The 18612-nt window shown below is 54.7% G+C and overlaps 1 protein-coding gene across 3 annotated transcripts in view; it reads right to left on the bottom strand.

Moving 5' to 3' along the window:
* The window catches only part of UNKL (unk like zinc finger), a 49684-nt gene extending 31142 nt beyond the window's left edge, over positions 1-18542 (bottom strand). For 2 of the 3 annotated variants that reach the window (XM_058570402.1, XM_058570408.1), the window contains exons 1-7: positions 18466-18542; positions 17204-17413; positions 7017-7193; positions 6445-6578; positions 2661-2796; positions 1746-1863; positions 277-361 (exon numbers count right to left, since the gene is read on the bottom strand). In XM_058570402.1, coding sequence (XP_058426385.1) covers positions 277-361; positions 1746-1863; positions 2661-2796; positions 6445-6578; positions 7017-7193; positions 17204-17413; positions 18466-18542 — 937 coding nt within the window. Of the gene's footprint in view, positions 1-276; positions 362-1745; positions 1864-2660; positions 2797-6444; positions 6579-7016; positions 7194-13539; positions 13610-17203; positions 17414-18465 lie in introns of those variants that run through there. The other variant, XM_058570403.1, reaches the window with a different exon arrangement.
* Between the last annotated feature and the right edge of the window lie 70 nt (positions 18543-18612).

Genomic DNA, 18612 nt, shown 5'->3' with positions numbered 1-18612 from the left:
AAGGCCCAGCCCGTGGTAGGCGGGAGGACGGGGCTGTCTCTGAACCGAAGCCTGGCCTGACGTGAGGCTCTGACCCTCCCACCCCTGGGACCCTAAAAGTCATGTCGGGTGCTCCCAGCCGTCCCCCACAATGCTGAGCTCCCGCCTGCTGCCCCAGTCCTCAGAGCCTGCTCCTGCTCCTGATCATGGAAAGTCTAGCGAGAGCCTGAGAGTCGTCTGCTCGGACGTGTCTACACTGGCGGCTGAGATGGAGCCTGTTGGGCGTCATGTACTCACTTTCCACATGTGCAAAGGCACAGAAAGGACCCCTTGGGCAGTAACCGGTTTGGCGCATGTCGTTGCATTTTGTAGATTTGTAGATCTAGGAAACAAAAACAAGATAATAAAATTAAAGAGAGGCTGGATTGGAAATGGGTTTCTGTAGGAAGACCAGAGCTGGCTGTATCACGATGCAGACAACTGAGCCCCACATCATCATGGGGGTCTCCCGCAAAGAGGGATGGGGATGCGGCCGCCGTCCCCTGCACGCCCGTGGTCCTGGAATTCCCTCCTCTGTGCAGAGCCAGTCAGCCTGGGGAACAAGGTCCCGCCGGCCTGTCCCTGAAATCACACAGTCAGCTCCTCCACCTGACGTTTTCCAAAAGACGCACCTGATGCAGGGCCTGGTATACAGCAGATGCTCAAGAAATGCCTGTTAAATGAACACAGGCGCCTACTCCACGACCAGACCTGACGCCACGTCCTGACTGCCCGTGCAGGCCACAGGGCAGCTCTCCACCCCCAGAGCCTGCCACCTGGCCGGGCACTGACCACCCCACCCCACCCCTGTCTCCTGCTCTCCGGCTTGACCGTTCCACACCCCCACTCCCTCCCTGGCGGACCCCTCACGGCCCCCTCCCGTTCAGCAAACGAGCCCACCCTTAATCCACAGGGACAAGGGCACAGGATCAGCACCTCTCAGCTCTGTGGATGCATGCCCCCTCACCCCCGCCTGCCCGTCCTGGTAGGAAGCCTGAGGCCCCCCACAGCATGGCCCTGGCCCTCCACCCTCCCTGGTCACTGTGCTCTCCTCTCCCGCCGTCTCAGGCTCTGAAGGGAGCTGGTTTGTGGGTTCATTTTAACACACGTCTGAGTGTGCTCTGATCAGCAACCATGCAGCAAAGGGTTAACTCAGCAGGCCTGGGCTGTCCACATCCCACACATTCCAAAGGAAGGACTGGCCTTGACCAGCTCCCGGGAGGTGACCTCTGAGCCCCTGGAACCTCCTGCTCGGTAAGTATCTCTGTTTACCTGGCTGTGGGCCATGCTGGACAGTAACAACGCAATTTACAGTGGGGTCCTGGGCCACGCGGCATCTGCTCAAGCCTGGAGGGGCTGGAGACTGAGGTCAGCCACGTGGACACAACTGATCCCCAATAAAAACGCTGGACAGCAAGGCTCGGGTGACCTCCCTGGTTGGCAACGGTCTGTGTGTGTTGTCATACACAGTCACTGGGAGAGTGAGCACTGTCCACACGACCCACCGGGAGGGGATGGCTGGACCCATGGGGGACCCTGCCCTTGGCCTCTTTCAACATGCCCCCTTCCACATCATGAACCGTAACTGGACACGACGGCTTTTCTGAGTTCTGTGAGTCCTTCTGCTGAACCCCTGGACCTGAAGGTGCTCCTAGGGACCCCAAGCACAGCAAGGAGAGCTGCGAGGGACTCTAACCTGCTGGCCTGAGCCCCTACCCCTCGCATACCTCGGGGTGGAACTGCTGCTCCGTGCGGGAATGGCAGTACTGACAGCCGTCCCCACTCTCGCACCGCGAGGGCTCGCCCCACTCGTCACCATGCTTCACGCTGGGGCACGGAGTGGACCTGGGGGACAAGGAGGAGTCACTGAGGACCCGAGACGAGATGTCCTTCCCACGTGCCTCAGATGTCAGTCTGTCCACCGAGGGCTGGACTCAGCTTGCAGGCCGGCGCTCTCACACCGTGAGGGGCGGCGGGCAAATGGGCTTCCTTCCTCGTGAGGATGGCACAAGCAGTGTCAGTACCCTCTGAGCCCAGAAGGCGTTCAGGAGCTCGCTTTTATTCTCCACAAAACGTACAGCAAGTCTGACTCAGAGCCTCCCACGCCGCCGTGAAGGCCTGTGGAGAAGAGCTGGCCCCCCGGCAGCTGGGAGGAGACGAGCCCGGGCCCACCACCCGGCCAGCACGTGGAGCGCTCACCTCTTCTCACAAGGCTGTTTCAAAATTAAGACTTTTGGTCCTACAATATGAAAATCCCAAGCAAATCCTCTATTCTCCACGTACTCTGGGCAGCTTTATTGTAACTTATTTGGATTTACAGAAAATATTATCACCAGTGGGAAATAAGACTGTTTTTTACAATTTTCTATCCCTTCAATATGTAGTTGATTCACTTTATCTTCTCAAGATGACATCTGGGTGACTAAAACTTAGAGAACGCGGTTCTCTGTCCCTCGATTCAGAAGCGACTCAGAGAAAGAACCGTGAGCGTCATCAGCCACCCTCTCTCCATCTGAAGGACAGTTCCCTGGGGCAGCATCAGACGAACAGAGTGGCTCTTTGCTCCAAGAAAAGGCTGGACACAGAGCTCTGGCCTGACAGAGGACCGAGGGGGAGGCCCAGCTGCCGCGGCCAGGGCTCACCTGTACTGGAACCTCCTGGGGTTCCGCCGTCTGTCCCTGCTGTTGTGGAAGTGCGGACACGCGTAGCCCTGGCGGCACAGGCGCGGCGGCTTCGGGCACTGCTCGGTCTTGTAGCTGCCCAACACAAAGTTGGTGTCTGAAAAACAGGGGTCCACACAGAAACATGCACACTGTGCTCCCAGTACATGCGTGCCCGCAGCAGCACGAGACACAGAGCCAAGAGGAGGAACAGCCCAAGTGTCACCGACGGAGAACGGATAAACACGACACGGTCCATCCACACAGTGGGATGTTACTGAGCCATAAAACACAGGAGTGAAGGGCTGACACACGCTACAACCTAGACACACCCCAAAAACATGATGCTCAGTGATGAGGCCAGACACAAAAGACCACACAGTGTGTGATTCCACTGATAGGAAATATCCAGAACAGGCAAATCCACAGACAGAAAGCAGACGGGTGGGTGTGAGGGGATGGGGGAGGGGAAGATGGGGAGTGACCAATGATGGGTTCAGGGTTTCCCTTTGGGAAACTAGCTAGAGTTTTTAAACTAGATAAAGATGATGGTTGCACAACACTGTGACTATATTAAAAACCACTGAAACATACACCTGAAAATGGCTTATTTTAACCTAACGTAAATGATGGACTTTTGGTGATAATGACGTATCAATGTAGGTTCACAAACATCCTGCTGTGGTGGGGGTGTTGTGTATATGGAGGTGCAGGGTGTATGGGAAGTCTGTACTTTCACTCCAGTGAACCTAAGACTGCTCTAAAAAAAAAAGTCTATTTTTTAAGTGGTTAATTCCATGTTATCGGAATTTTATCTCAAAGCAAAAACAAACAAAAACCCACCAGGGGTTATTTTAAAGCAGTAACTGACGAGAGGAGACTCCTAAAAACCATATCCGTTCTTGGGCTGATTAATAATTGACACATTATTTACCTACACTGTTTTTAGTGACACTTGCCTAGGGAGCTGACCATCAGTGCCCTGCAAGCGACAGAGGGAGGGACCAGTCACGCCCACATCCAGGGGGGCAGGCAACGCAACTGCAACTCACAGGATAAGTCTCCAAGTCGAAATTTAACATTACCATACCATCCGTCCACGCCCAATTCAACTTCAGACAATGTGTTAAATGACAAGAGATATTAATCACACAGCAGGGCGCGGAGAGAACAAAGGGGTTTGGGGGACAAAAATGCCGATTTTAAGAAAACAAAAATTGTGAAACATTTGTTTACAAGGATCCACCGAGTGCCTCGAACAGATACAAGGTCCTGTGCTAAGTGACACAAAACGCACAGAAATAAGCTACACAGCCACGATCCTGACCACAGAAGCTTGCAGACGTCCTTTGGGAGGTGATGGATCAATTAATTGTGGTCCGCCTTGCGTGGATTATTACTCAGCACTAAAAAGAAATGCGCTAGCAAGCCACGAAAAGACACGGAGGAACCCTGACTGCATGTGACTAACGGAGAGAAGCCCGTCGGCAAAGGCCAAAACCTGGATGATTCCAGTGACGTGACAGCCTGGAAAAGGCACAACCACAGAGACAAAATAGTGGAGTAAAAGGTCGGTGGGCACCAGCGATGGGGCGCGGGCAGATGAGAAGGCGGAGTGCAGAAGGTTTTAGGGCACTACTCTGTGTGACACTATAATGGTGGATACGTGTCGTATACATTTGTCCAAACTTACAGAAGATACAGCACCAGGCCTGAGCCCTCGTGTCAGCTGTGGAGGTTAGATGACAATAAAGTATCAGTCTTCATTCCTCGATTGTAACAATGTACCATCAATGCGAGAGTTCACATGGCAACTGGAGCGGGTCTGGGAACTCTCTGTACTGTCTGTGCAAGTATTCTGTAAACCTAAAACTGCCCTAAAAAATAAGATCTACTAATTAAAAATCTAAATCACCCCCTATGGATGAAAAATGAATACATGGAAGCCACAGTCTAGAGGGGCTCTACTGAAGCAGGAGGCGGATTTCAGTGCCGCTGGTTTGATCTGGAACACTTGGAACACGGAAGTCAAAGCTCCTAAACAGGGCATTTCCGACAGGAACCCAGGGCGCAGAGTTACCCCGAATGACCCAACCAAGCCCCTGTCCTGGCACCTCCTCCCTGCTTTCCTTCATCAGCCCACCCGACGGTGGCGTGGGGACCCTCACCCCCGAGCCATGACCCAGAGCACCGGCTCACTGAGGTGGAGGTCGGGATCCTCCGACCAGGGAGGCCCGTGGGCTGCAAAATGAGAAACAAGAGGTTCTTGCAGGCGTTTTCCAGAATGACAAAAACCCTGGTAAAGCCCTTGTCCTTACTAAGGGCCGGCAAGCAGGAAGCCTCGGGCACACGGCCCTTCCTTTTCGGGGAGCCCCCGCCCCGAGCAGGGACATCGCAACGTGGGGATGAGCACGACAGCACACGTGGGTGCCCCCTGAAACGTGGAGTGGGTGCCATGGCCATCCTCCACACCAGACGTGACCGACGGCCACGCTCCTCAGCGATGCCCCGGCTGGGGGCCCAGTCCAGAGTCCCAGCACCAGCCAGGCAGGTGCCACCCATGGTGCCGGGGCCAGAGCGGGGAGGCCACCGGGCACTTCATCTGGCGGAGGAGGCCAGAGGAGAGAAGGGAATCTGGAAAGGCCCGAGCAATCACCTTTATCAGTTTATTCAGGACTTGCAGCCCCCAGCACAGGCACTCAGGGAGCAGAGGAAAGACATTTGTGAGAAGAGAATTCATCACTGAAGTAACCACATTGTGTATGCATGTGAGAGTCAGCGAAGCAAGTCGAGGAGATGCACCATGACTCAGAGGGGTTTTCTTAAAACCTCACTGTCCTTAGGAAATACCCAGTCCACAGAGACAGAACAAAGACAGGTGAGCACCAGGGGCTGGGGAGGGGGATGCAGAGAGACTGATGATGGGGAAGGGTTTCCTTCCAGGGTGATGAAATGTTCTGGAACTAGACAGAAGGAGTGGTCGCACAACACTGTGAATGTGCTAAACGCCACAGAATTATTCACTTTAAAATGGTTAATCGGGGCCGGTCCAGTGGCACAGTGGTTAAGTTCACACGCTCTGCTTCAGCGGCCCAGGGTTCACAGGTTCACAGCCCGGGCGCGAACATATGTACCACTTATCAAGCCATGCTGTGGCAGGCGTCCCACATATAAAAAGTAGAGGAAGATGAGCACAGATGTTAGTCCAGGGCCAATTTTTCTCAGCAAAAAGAGGAGAATTGGCAACAGATGTTAGCTCAGGGCTAATCTTCCTCACCAAAAAAATAAATAAATACATGAAATGGTTACAATGGTAAATTTACGTTATATGTATTGCACCACAATAAAAAAAACTCCACCGCCATAGCCATCATCTGTGGAGGCTGCCAGGGAAATGGGTCCCACAGCCCTGAGGGACAAGGCCAGGAACTCCCGTTTCTGACAAACCCCCAGGGACCCAGATGCTGCTGCTCTGAAGGCCACACAGAGACCCGCAGGATGGGGACACGCTGAAACCACAGGCATCCTGGGAGCAGGAGCACAGGGAATGCCAGCCCGGCTCTGGGACCAGATGCCAGGAAGGAGCTGTGCCAGCCGTGCAAGCCCCCCTCCCCAGGGAAGCTGCAGGCATAAAGGTCCAGAGCAGCCTGGGGGGCAGAGGCCGGGATTCAGAGCACAAGGGATGTGAGGTCCACCGTGTACGTCACTTTACAGACAAATATGAGGGCTGCCCCCTGCCCACCCTCTGTGGCGGCTGCAGGGTTACCTTGCCATCGGGGGTCCTCTCCCAGGATCTTCTCAATCATGGCCTGGCTGGCCAAGACCCCGGGCTGCAGATCGGGGATGCCATCCCCAGCGCCGAGCTGGCCGTTCTGCAGGGCTTCCTGGGCCTGCAGCTCCCTACAACCAAATGGCATGTCAGTCACAGCTCAGGGGGCAGCCGAAGCCCTTCCAGAAGGGGAGGGAATCACTTGTTCTGTCACTTTACAGAGCCGCCTACTTGTCACTAGAGACGCTGGCTGCCTGGGGGGTCAGGACGGGGGTCCCACGGACCTCAGGTGCACCCGTCCTGGGACGACAGTCTTGACCCAAATCTCAACAACTTCAGAGCCAGCTGTGCTCAGTACGGATCCGCTCATCTCCCTCAAGGGCATCCGAGACGGCACAGCTCAGCCCTGATGGGTCATGGCCACACAAGTAAGAAGAAAGGAAACGTGTCACTTTCTCATAGGCAACAAAGTCAAGGCCCAGAAAAGGAGCTGCTTTAGGCCCGTGACGCCTGGAATCCTGGGGAGGCAAGCTGGTTCCCTGCCGCCCAGCACAGGAGGCCCCACTCACCTGATGTCACACACGGGTGGCCGCAGGTCCAAGGGACCGTGCGCAAAGGCGCAGTGCGGCCCGTTCTTGACGCAGTGGCCCCGGGCGTCCGTCTCGTGGATGCACGTGCCCGTCTTGTAGTAGCGCAGGTGGTACTTGCGCTCCGTGTCCCCGGTCGTCCGGTGCAGATACGGACACCTGGGAAGCAGAGGGGCGACACGCGGTCCGGGCCTTAAGGCTTGGGGACCACCCTCAGCATCAACCTGCTCCACTTCTTGTTAGCACCCGGCCAGCAGCTGGTTCTATCTTCCTTCACCCAAATACCTGCTCTAATTGAAGGATTCACGTCACTGCACAGCACACCTGTCCCCGAACATGGGACCCGCCCCCAAGGCACTCAGACCCCCGCAAATCCCTCAATGAAACAGTGAAAAAACACATGGCCGAATTTCCACGAAAATCAGCCTGCATAATTTTTTGAATAAAGTGTGGAAAAATAAAGTTCGCCCCCTGGACGCAGCCATGTCATTCATTTCTCCTGACAAGCACCATCAGACAAGGGCTGGCGGGCTCTCCCATCCTGAGGCCTGGTGCTTTTGGGGACCCCTTGAGGGAAGGAGGGAAGAGCCTGGGGAGAAACACAGGGGCTTGGACATGGCTGGAGGAGGACGCCAGGGGCAAGTGGCCAGGAGAGAAGGGGATGGCGGGGGTGCATGGATGGGACAGCATCACATGGGCCAGGTGCAGGCCCAGAGCCAGGACTCCCCGGGAGAGTCACACGAGGCTCTCTGAGCAGCGACGGGCTTACACTGCAGGCAGCAGGCAACTGCAGGGGTGGTTTGGAAGGTTCTGGCACATGTGGAGCTCGGGGATTGAGCCTGCCTGGAGATTGGTCCCTCTAGACAAGAGCGACAGACACAGAAGGAGGACTCTGAGCTGGCAACACATCCTTCAGCAGCCCAAGGGGCAAGGCAGGGCCCAGGACTGCAAGTCCCCAAATCTAAGGACACAGGCCCTCATCTGCAGCTACGGCCAGAAGCACCATGTGAGGCCGGGAAAGGCCCACTGCCGCCTTGCTGTCCAGCAGGCTGTGGACCTGGGTGCAGGGAGCATCTGTGGGCACAGCTCCCCAGAAGAGCACAGATGAGTGATATGCTGCCATCAGCAAGACCCGAAAGTAAAAGAAAAACAGACTTAGCTATCATCCTGTCTGAACTCCTATCTTGTAAGATGAGGAAACGGAAGCTCAGCATTCAGACAGCTCACCCAGACTTCACTGAACACCTGCGGTGTGTAGGGCACAAGGGGCAGACAGAGAGGACGCCATGCCCCATGAGTCCCCGGGTCCCTGGAGCCAGTCAAGCAAAAGTCACATTAGAAGCCCACTGTGGGACCCAGCAGTTCCACCCCAGATGCGTACCCAGAGGAGCTGGAAGCAGGGAAGAGATATCTGTGCCCCCATGGTCACAGTAGCATGATTCCCAATAGCTTAAAGCTGGAAACAACCCAAATGTCCATCAACTGATGAGGGACAAGCAAAATGTGGTCCATCCAGACAAGGGAATACTATTCAGCCATAAAAAAGGAACACAGCACTGACATGCTACAACACGGATGAACCTTGGAAACATCACGCTAAGTAAGAGAAGCCAGACACAAAACGACAAATATTGTAGCTTCCACTTATATGAGGTCCCTGAATTCATCAAATTCACAGAGACAGAAAGTAGAGCAGAAGTTACCAGGGACCGGGGGAGGGGAGAATGGGGAGTGACTCTTTAATGGGACAGAGTTTCTGTCCGGAGTGATGAAAAGAATTTGGAAATAGTGGTGATGGGTGTCCAACATCGTGAATATAATTAATGTCACTGAATTGTATACTTAAAATGGTTAAAATGGGAAATTTTATGTTATATATATTTTACCACAATTTTAAACAAAGCCCATTGAAGACAGATAGATAGAGAAGAGACAGGAGAGAGGGATCCTTCATATATTTGTCTTTAAATATAACACACCTACAGGAAAGTACACAGGTCAGACCTGCACAGCACGTGGCATTGTCACAAACTGACACACCTGAGTAACAGCACCCAGATCAAGGGGACGGAACACAACCAGCACCTGGGACCCCTCAAAACACACGTGGGGCAGGCCGGCGGCACGCTCTTGTAAGTGGTGGAGACTGGAAATCAGGCCAATATCCACCAGGGGCAATTCTTTCCAGACCGGTTGTGGTCAACTCTCCCAGTGGAATACCAGCAGTTGCTGGCAAGCACCACAGATCCGTGAGAAAAAGGAAAAGTGGAAAACGGAGACAGCAGGTTACAAGATAGCTTGGTCCTCACTTTGTGAAAAGAGGAAAAGGTAAAGAATTATCACCATATCGTTCTATATAGAAACGTGAAAAAGGAAAGTCCGGAGGCGCACGGCGCTCCACGTGCCCGCACAAAAGACAGCCCGAACGGAAGCTGCTCCTTCGTGTTCCAGCCCAGGAGTTCCAAGAAGCATTTTGGGAGGTGTAAGGGAAATGGCCAAATATCTACTTACGATGCTGACTATATTAAGCATGGACGCATCCTGGTGTAAAATCCCTACCACAGAGTGACGATTCACTCCGTCAGTTTCTGGGCGCCCACAGGGCTGAGGCTGGTGTAGAGAAGCCTCTGCCACTCAGAGACCCTGTTCTAGAACACAGGACCCTCTTCCACTTCTCACATGAACATAGAGATTAATATCGCTAATAAAGAACTTGTAGAAATAGAGACCAGGAACTCAGAACAGGCCAGAGAAACGAGCAAAAAATTTACAAAACAGAAACTGCAAATGGCTCCCAACCACCAAGAGGCACTCAGCTCGCTCTGATTAGAGAAACGCCCCCAGAAAGCCCACCCGCTCCAGGGCAGAGCCCCAGGCACAGGCAGGAGAGGCAGACACTGCCAGCAGGAAAGCACAGTGTTGTGACCGCTTTGGAGGGATGTGGCGATATGTAACAAGAACACAGACGCATTTACCCTCTGACCTCGCAATCCTATCTCTGGAGACGTGCCCCCAAGAGAGACTGGCCAGAAGAGAAAAAAAGTCGTGTGCACCACGCAGTTACTGCAGGACGGTCTGTAATCACAAAGGCTGGAGATGACCCGAGTCGTGGAACAGACGTCGAGGGAGCTCAGTGCAGCTCTGAGGACTGAAAGGGTCTGTATGGACACGGAGGGGGCGCCAGGAGGTGTTGTTGGGGAAAAAACACCAAGCAAAGGGAAAGCTGCATGCTACTGTTGATATTGGAAGGGCGGGGGCAAGAATACATGTACATCTGCTTACATAAAAAATTATGGAGAAAAGGAGTTATTGTTTAACGGGGACAAAATTTCAGTTTGGGGAAAATGGAAAAGTTCTAGAGAACGATGGGGTGGTGATGGCTGCACAACAATGTGAATGTGCTTAACGCCACTGAACTGTGCACTTAAAAAGGCTAAGATGGTAAATTTTATGTATGTTTTGCCACAATAAAAAATAATGTAACTTAAGCTGATAGGAAAGCCACCATTTTACGGAAACAGTTCCAATCTTCAGAAATACTTAGGCTTCTACTCTAAGTTGTGCCTAAGAATTCCACAGTCTGGGGAGAGGGGCCTGCACACCGAGGCAGTGTCTGCAGGTTTATCTACAGAACCCAGTCTGCACAGCTGCGGCGGGGCAGGAAAACACGGCCAGAGCATCGCTGACATGCAGAGGAGGGATGCGGGTGTCTATGTGCAGACACACTGTGGGGTGTGGCCGAGGTCATACACACACAGCGCTCCAGGGAAGTTAGCACTGTGTGCGCTGCACACCTCCCCATTTTCCAGCTGTTACATCTAAACATTCACTCACTCCCCAATGGTCCCTCAGGTTCACCCTGAGCATCATTTTGTTTCCTCTCCAATACCATCACCATGGCAACTGAGCCTGGCCACGGGCCCCCTCTCCCAGCACCAAGGACCAAATGGCCACTGTTATTTCACTCAGAGCATGTCACCTCCTGCCTAGGACACGACGTAAAAGCACGAGCTGTCCTTAAAATACTAGAGAATGTTTAATGAAAAAAAAATGGCTCCACCTTAGGAACACATAAGAGGCAGAAGGGAGAACTTCAAAGAAGACCCAGGGCCAAAGCCAGGAGCCCTTCGGGGCGGGGGGGAGGCTGGGGAGACCCCAGGGTCAGCCCAATACCGTGTGCAGCAGGAGGTCACTAATCCATCCCCAGGGCACCGTGCAGCCGACTAGTCGGGCCACTGTCAGCCCTGCCGCACCTGTGACGTGACCCGGGGTGACACGGTTCCACAGCTCGCCGAATTCAGGGTGACACGCGTGGTTCTCAAACCCATCCACAACAATTAGTGACCCAGACAGTGTAATTAAAACAGGGCTCCATCGCTGGCATGGTCAGCGGCACATGCTGGACACAGTTCTGCCACGATCGATGCTCTAGAACCACTGAACCAGAATGGGAGGCACGGAGAGGAACACACCAGGGGCTCCAGATTGCCACCTAAGTCTCCAGGAGAGCCTGAAATTGTCCCCTCCCTTCAGCAACTCTCACCTGAAACAAAAGTGGGCCCACCAGACCCAGATGCACGGTGCGTACACAGGGGTCCATGAGCCCAGGGCACGGCTCTCACACTGGAGCGTGTGTCAGAATCACCTGGAAGCCTGCTAAGCCCAGACCATCGGATTGCACAGGTCCGGGTGGGACCCTCGGATCTGCCCTGCGGGCAAGTTCACAGGTGATGCTGGTCTGGGGCTGCACCGGGAGAACCACTGGGCTTAGAGGGACACCCCAGTACAACATGACTCCCCCCAGTCCTCAAGCAGCTCAGGCATAGGCGGGAGACCAGAATACAACACAGCAATGACTGAGGCACAATGGAACAGAATTGAACAACCTGCTGCGGGTAAAGAAAATGAGTGACAGCAGCAAGATGGGAAAAGGAAAGACCTGTGTGCCACAGACAACTGGGCAGGCAGGGTCAGAGGTCGGGGGGTAGGGAGGCCGGTGGTTGGTGAAAAGGTGGGGCTGGTGGGAGAAGCTCCAGTGTCATCTCACATCTGTCCCCTCCTCTTGGACACTCCTCCCAGGACTAACCCCATGCTGACCACATGCATCCATTCAGCACCGTGCCCCCCCAGCCCCTAGCTTCCAAGGGCTTCCCCGGACTCCCGGGCTGGGACAGTGACCCCTCACTAACCCCTAACAGGGACCATCAGCTCTGGCAACAAGTCCACCTTCTTCCTCTGCGCCCCCAGAGCCGCCACCCTCTCCCGAGGACCCTGTCCCTGCAGAGGCCATCTCTCCACTGGCCTCCAAGGGGCACTGAGCTCCTGTGCCAGGCGCTTCCTCCCAGTCATCTCCTCTGTCCCCTGCCCTTCACTCAAAGCACGAGGGGTGGAGGCAGTGCTGCAATCACTCAGTGATTTCAACGTTTCTACGGGTCTACAGATCCCGCTCAGTCACCTCACTGTAATTCCCGGAAGCTGGCGAATTCCCAACCAAAAGCCTGTGCCTTCTTCTGGCCTGTAAGCAGCCCCCAACTCTTGAACATTACGCTCTAGTGTTCCAGATCCACCCTTGGCTTTCACCTCACCCCAAAACCCAAGCAGAGGTCACTCATAAGATCAGTTTAAACAGCAAGTTTATAACCACCTTGAAGTGAATGGACTTTCATCTAACCCTTAGGTCCTAAGACACCAGAGTTTTTAAAATTAAACATTGCAAGAGCATCTTGCAACATCAATATGATACAGCAAGCACACCAAGCCTCGAGCATGTGGAAAAGTGTCTCTAAGTCAAGAGGCTCCCACGAGCGCACCCAGATTCATGAGGGAAAGCCCATCGAGTCTCACATCACTGGCCCCCTCAACGAGGCGCCTGTGCCTCCAGATGCCCCAAGTGCATGAGGAGGGAGGGACCTGTGGGGAGAAGGGCCAGGCCGGCGGGGTGAAACCACAGGAGGGAGCCCTAAAAAGGATAAGGCTATTTCTAGGTCAATGTGGAGAGTTACACCACAGTAGCTGGGAGGACACATTTCTTATTAAAAACAAGAATATCTCTAACTGTGGGGGTCTGGAGGGCCACACCCCAGGGACAGCCTGTCTATGGCAGGAGGAGAGTTAAGAAGAAAGAGGACCTTTCCTTTATACTCAATATAGTTGGGGACTGCTCCAACTGTTTCCCAGTAAAAATATTCCCCTGAAGGGGCCCCTTGGACTCTAGGAGGGTCTTTCCTTCCTATCCGTCAGAACAGACGTCTACAAGGGGCGCCTACCATCGCTGAGAGCTGCGCATGCGCGCTCTCCTGGAAGCCGGAGGTGCAACCACACCGGGCTCCACGTGAGAAGACCCGGGCCGGCCCTGACGGTCCACAGTCCCACATGGGAGCAGGACCACCTGGGGGCCTGGGGACGTCCACAACCGATGCCTCTCAGAACAGCCTTCAGGATGTGGCTGGACCCCGAAACCTCCGGATGAGAGTCACCTTCCTCGAAGCCCCAGCCTAAGAAATACCTGAGATGGCTCCGCACAGATGGGAACACCGACCCTGTGGAGCTGGTCCCAACCCCAGGCTCGAAAGAGGCTTGCTGCACCCCTGACGCTGTCTCCGCAGCTTACCGAGGGCTCACACCGAGCAGCCGACCTAGGCGGTCCCGCCGCGCCGCGGGAGGCCAGTTCCCACGGGGGCGGGGCGGGCGCGCGTAACCCGGACGACCAATCGCGGCCCGCGCCGGGGAGGGGGCGTGTCCGCCAGAACAAAGGGCACCGCTGGACCCGAGCGCAGAGGGGGCCTCCGCCGTCACAGGGTGCCCGCCCGCCGAGGAATGGGGGTGACAGCGGGGACGTGACAACGTGGGAGGAGGCCATGGAAGGAGGGGTGACAAACGGGGGAAGAGTGACTGCCCGACAAGGTGTGACAGCGGTGGTGCGGGGGGCGGGGGTAAGATGGAGGGGGAGGAGGAAGAGGAGGAGGCGACTGACCGCCTGCCAATGAAAGGGGGTGACAGCGGGTGAGGGGGCCACGGAAGGAGGGGTGACAGAGAGGGGGGAGAGTGACTGCCTGACAAGGAAAAGGAGTGACAGTGGGAGTGTGGCAGCGAAGGAAGGGGCCACGAGAGGAGAGTGACCCCTCCTGGGTTCCCCATCCCCTCCTGCCCCACTGCTCAGCCTCACAGAGCCCCTAGCCAGTGCCAAGAACAAGGTGGATGCTTATGTCACCTGACACTGGCTGAAGGGCCTTAGCTCTTTCACACATATTCACATTTTAAAATAATAGGTCAATAGTACATATGCCCAAAACAGAAATTTCAAGAATCAATGAACTGAAATAAAAGGAAGGCCTTGTCTTTGCTTTGAAAGGTAGTATCTATTTACAAATTCCATGGAACCCTGCGTGAACCAGAATGTGTAATTTAACAGGACACACTCCAGGCGATCCCATTTGGGGGTAATGAGAAAGTCCCTCTCCCATGGAATGAGCAGTAATTACTAAGGAGAGATTCCCAGGGGAGACGTCTGGCCTGTCAAACACTTCCTAAAGGGCTGAAGCAAGTCATCTCATGTGCTCAATGAAAGCTACAAACAAAATCTTTAGTAAGATTAAAGACGTGACTTCCTTACTATGCGCAGATGTACACAGGGTGCACCCAAAACAGAAAATGTCAAACGAGCATCCTAATCCCACTCACCCTGTTTTTCAGTGATAACCTGCATGCCATTTAGACTACGTTAATATTTTTATAATAAATAATTACATATCTTTAATTACTATTTCAGCCCAGCTTAAAATGACCACCTATGGGTAGGTGCTCACGGCAGCACCCTTCTTCCCATAAGAACTGGACACCACCCCAATGCCCAGCAATGGGGCTGAATCAACACCAGGACATCCAGATTCCGGAACCTGGAACAGCTGTTAAATCATGTTTTTCATGCATTAAAAGCATCACCAGTGAACAATGCCACTTAGTCCGCCACACTAGACTCTGGGACAGGGTCAGACACACCGAGTGACTGGATCCCTGCACCAGGGTCAAGTAGCAGTGGCCCCCCTGGGCAACTCAGGGCCCCAAGGTCCAGAGAGCTGACTGAAGTGGCCAAGGGAAATGAGGGACCTGATGCCAGGCCTCACCTAGACAAAAACATCTCTTCTGAAGACCTATTTGCAGAAAACATTGGCTCAAGAAGCAATTAAATAATGCATTTTTAAAACTTCACAGAAGTGGGCCGGCCCCGTGGCTCAGCGGTTAAGTGCACGCGCTCTGCTGCTGGCAGCCCGGGTTCGGATCCCGGGCGCGCAGCGCTTCTCCAGCTATGCTGGCGCGTCCCACATACAGCAACTGGAAGGATGTGCAGCTATGACATACAACTATCTACTGGGGCTTTGGGGGGAAAAAATAAATAAATAAAATCTTTAAAACTTCACAGAAGTATCATACCATCTTAACCAAGGTGGAGCTGGCTACATTATTTCAACAGGCATCAGGCTGCCTTACCAACAACACTATTTAACTATCTGGTGTTCAACTAAAAACCTTTCAGTAAGTATATAAAGTTTATAAGATCACCATAGATTAAAAGTTTACTCCCTGGGGGCCGGCCCCGTGGCTTAGCGGTTAAGTGCACACGCTCCGTTAGTGGCGGCCCGGGTTCGGATCCCAGGCGCACACCGACGCACCGCTTCTCCAGCCATGCTGAGGCTGCGTCCCACATACAGCAACTAGAAGGATGTGCAGCTATGACATACAACTATCTACTGGGGCTTTGGGGGGGGCGGGAACGAGGAGGATTGGCAATAGATGTTAGCTCAGAGCCGGTCTTCCTCAGCAAAAAGAGGAGGATTAGCATGGATGTTAGCTCAGGGCTGATCTTCCTCACAAAAAAAAAAAAAAGTTTACTCCCTGGCCTAAGCATTTTTGTAAAATGAAGGAGAACAGACTCACACTGGCATCTGTGTGGGGCAGGGTGAAAGCTATCTTCAAAGGGAGCGTACCTGGAGCATCATCTCCCTTGAGAGGATCAGGGATGGAGTCTTGAAGACTTCCCTCAAATCAGACCCAGGTATGGACAGAAGCTGAACAAGTGGCTCTTTCTAGAGGGCCCTAGGGCACAGTGATGCCACCCCACCTCCAGGACAAAATGGACAGGCCCTCCTCCCTCCTCAAACAGCCCACAGGAAAAAAGCAAAGCCTCCGGCTACCAATTTCTGCCCATTATGTGAAGATACAATCCGACCATACTTTTCCTGTTTCCCATTCTACATATTTCAAAAGAAAGACATCTGTTCATAACACCATTAGAAAACTTGTAAAAAAAAAAAAAAAAAAGTCAACCAAAACAAAACCTTGATTTCTTAAACTTTAAAAATGCTACATATTAGGGCTGGCCCAGTGGCACAGTGGTTAAGTTCGTGCTCTCTGCTTCGGCAGCACCAGGTTCACAGGTTCAGATCCCGGGCGCAGACCTACACACCGCTTATCAAGCCATGCTGTGGCAGGCTTCCCACATATAAAGTAGAGGAAGACAAGCACGGATGTTAGCCCAGGGCCAGTCTTCCTCAGCAAAGAGAGGAGGATTGGCAACAGATGTTAATTCAGGGTTAATCTTCCTCACAAAAAAAATAATAAAAATAAATAAATAAGAGTGCTACATAAATGATAGTCTGCAAATAAAATAACTTTCCTATCAATTTTTTAAAATTAAACATGTAAACAGCAAGAAAGGAAACATTCTGGATATATTTGCACAGTGTGAGCAAACATTCTAACAAGCTTTCTGATCAAAAAACAACAGACAACTATGAAATGGTCCTAAACCTGAAAGCCATACCTCATAAAGCCTGGTTCTAATGCAAGATATTGGAGAACTGTGTCGCAATGAAAAGTGGGAAGGGAAGCAAAATTGGTTTCAACCATTCAAGGGTTATTGCTGACACACACACACAGTCCTTCCTGCAGGGGCCTAAAAACAGGGAAATGTGCCCCCACCACCAGGACTGGTCACAGAAAAACTTCAGAGGAAAGATACGATCCCCTACAGGTGCCAGGTGTTGAAAGAACTGGAGGTCTGCCGCCCTCGGGTCAAGGCGCGGTAGAGTGGGACAGCAGCAGGCAATCTCCCGCCAGGCCGACACTGCACCACACCCTCCCACCCCCTCCCCCGATACACACACACTTACTCGTCGCCGTCGGGGCACTCGCCACTGGACTCGTCGTACTTGGAGCAGTACACGTCCGGGCTGTAGTTGAACGTGCCGTCGCGCCTGCGGAGCGGTCTGCGCCGACGCTGATTTAGGAAATGCCAATGGAAACAGGTGAATGGCCTGTGCTGGGTGCACTTGTGCTGCACAAACAGGGCGCACTGCTCTGTCCTAAACTCCTTTAGATACCTAAAAAGACAAACATTGTTGCGGATCGCTTCCGCTGGCACTGCCGCCGGCGGGCGGCCCTGGGGACTCTTGGGCGGCGCCCCGACCCCAGGTGCGACCCCCCACTCCGAGCCCAGACTGCCCCAGACCGCCGCCCCCTTCCCCACTTTCAGCCTGGGCGCATTCCTCGGATCCCAAGCATGGTTCACCCATTCCAGGCACGGTCCCCGACCCCAGCAGCAGCCCTCATCCTGGATCCTAGGCACGGTCCTCGACCCCAGCAGCAGTCCCCCATCCCGAACCTCAGGCACGGTCCCCGACCCCAGGCGCGACCCCTCACTCCGAGTCCAGATGGCAGCCCCCCAGCCCCCAGCCCAGAGGCGCTCTTCAGATCCCAGACACAGCTCCCGACCCCAAGCGCAGCACCCCCATCCCCGACCCCAGGCGCGACTCCCCCCTCCGACTCCAGACGGCCGCCCCCGCCCAGCTCAAGCGCGTTTCCCTGACCCCAGACGCGATCCCCCAGACCCTACGCAGAGCACCCCCATCCCGACCACAGACCGGACCTCCAACTTCAGGTGCGACACCGCGATCCCGGGTGCGCCCCGGCCCCCAAACCCAGGTGCCATCCCTGACCCCAGGCGGAGGCAGTCCGAGTCCAGACGGCCGCCCTGCCCCCGCGCCCAGGCGCGGTACCCCCCATCCTCGATCCTAGGCGCATTCTCGGCGGCTCCCGACCCCAGGCGCTGTTCCCTGACCCCCAACCAGAGACGCGTGGACCCCTGACCCCCGCCGCGTTCCCCAGCCCCCAAGCCCAGGTCCCACCCCAAGACTCTGGGCGCCGCCTCCGGACCTTAGGCGGCAGCAGCCGGAGGCGGATGGTGATCCACTCGCCCGGAACCCAGGCGCGGCGCGGGGCTGGGGGCGGCCGCGGCGGGGCGGGGGCGGCGGGAGGCCCCAGGCCGCACCCGGCGGCGGCACCCAGGCCCAGGGGCGCGGGCGCGCGGGCCGGAGGCGCGCGAGGCCGCTCTCCGCTCCGCTCCCGCCCCCGCCGCGGCCGTCCCGACACTGACCTGTAGTGGGTCGGCTTCTCCGTCTGCGGGGGGGACCCGCTCAGCGCCGCCGCCGCGGCTTTCGAAACCGACGGCATTTTCAGTCAAAACAATGCAGCGCGCATGCGCCGCGCGGGCCCGCCCCCGCCCCTCCGGATCTCCCCCGCG

This window comes from Diceros bicornis, chromosome 26, assembly GCF_020826845.1.
Source record: "Diceros bicornis minor isolate mBicDic1 chromosome 26, mDicBic1.mat.cur, whole genome shotgun sequence".
Lineage (NCBI taxonomy): Eukaryota > Metazoa > Chordata > Mammalia > Perissodactyla > Rhinocerotidae > Diceros > Diceros bicornis.
This window is presented reverse-complemented; position numbering and strand designations above follow the sequence as displayed.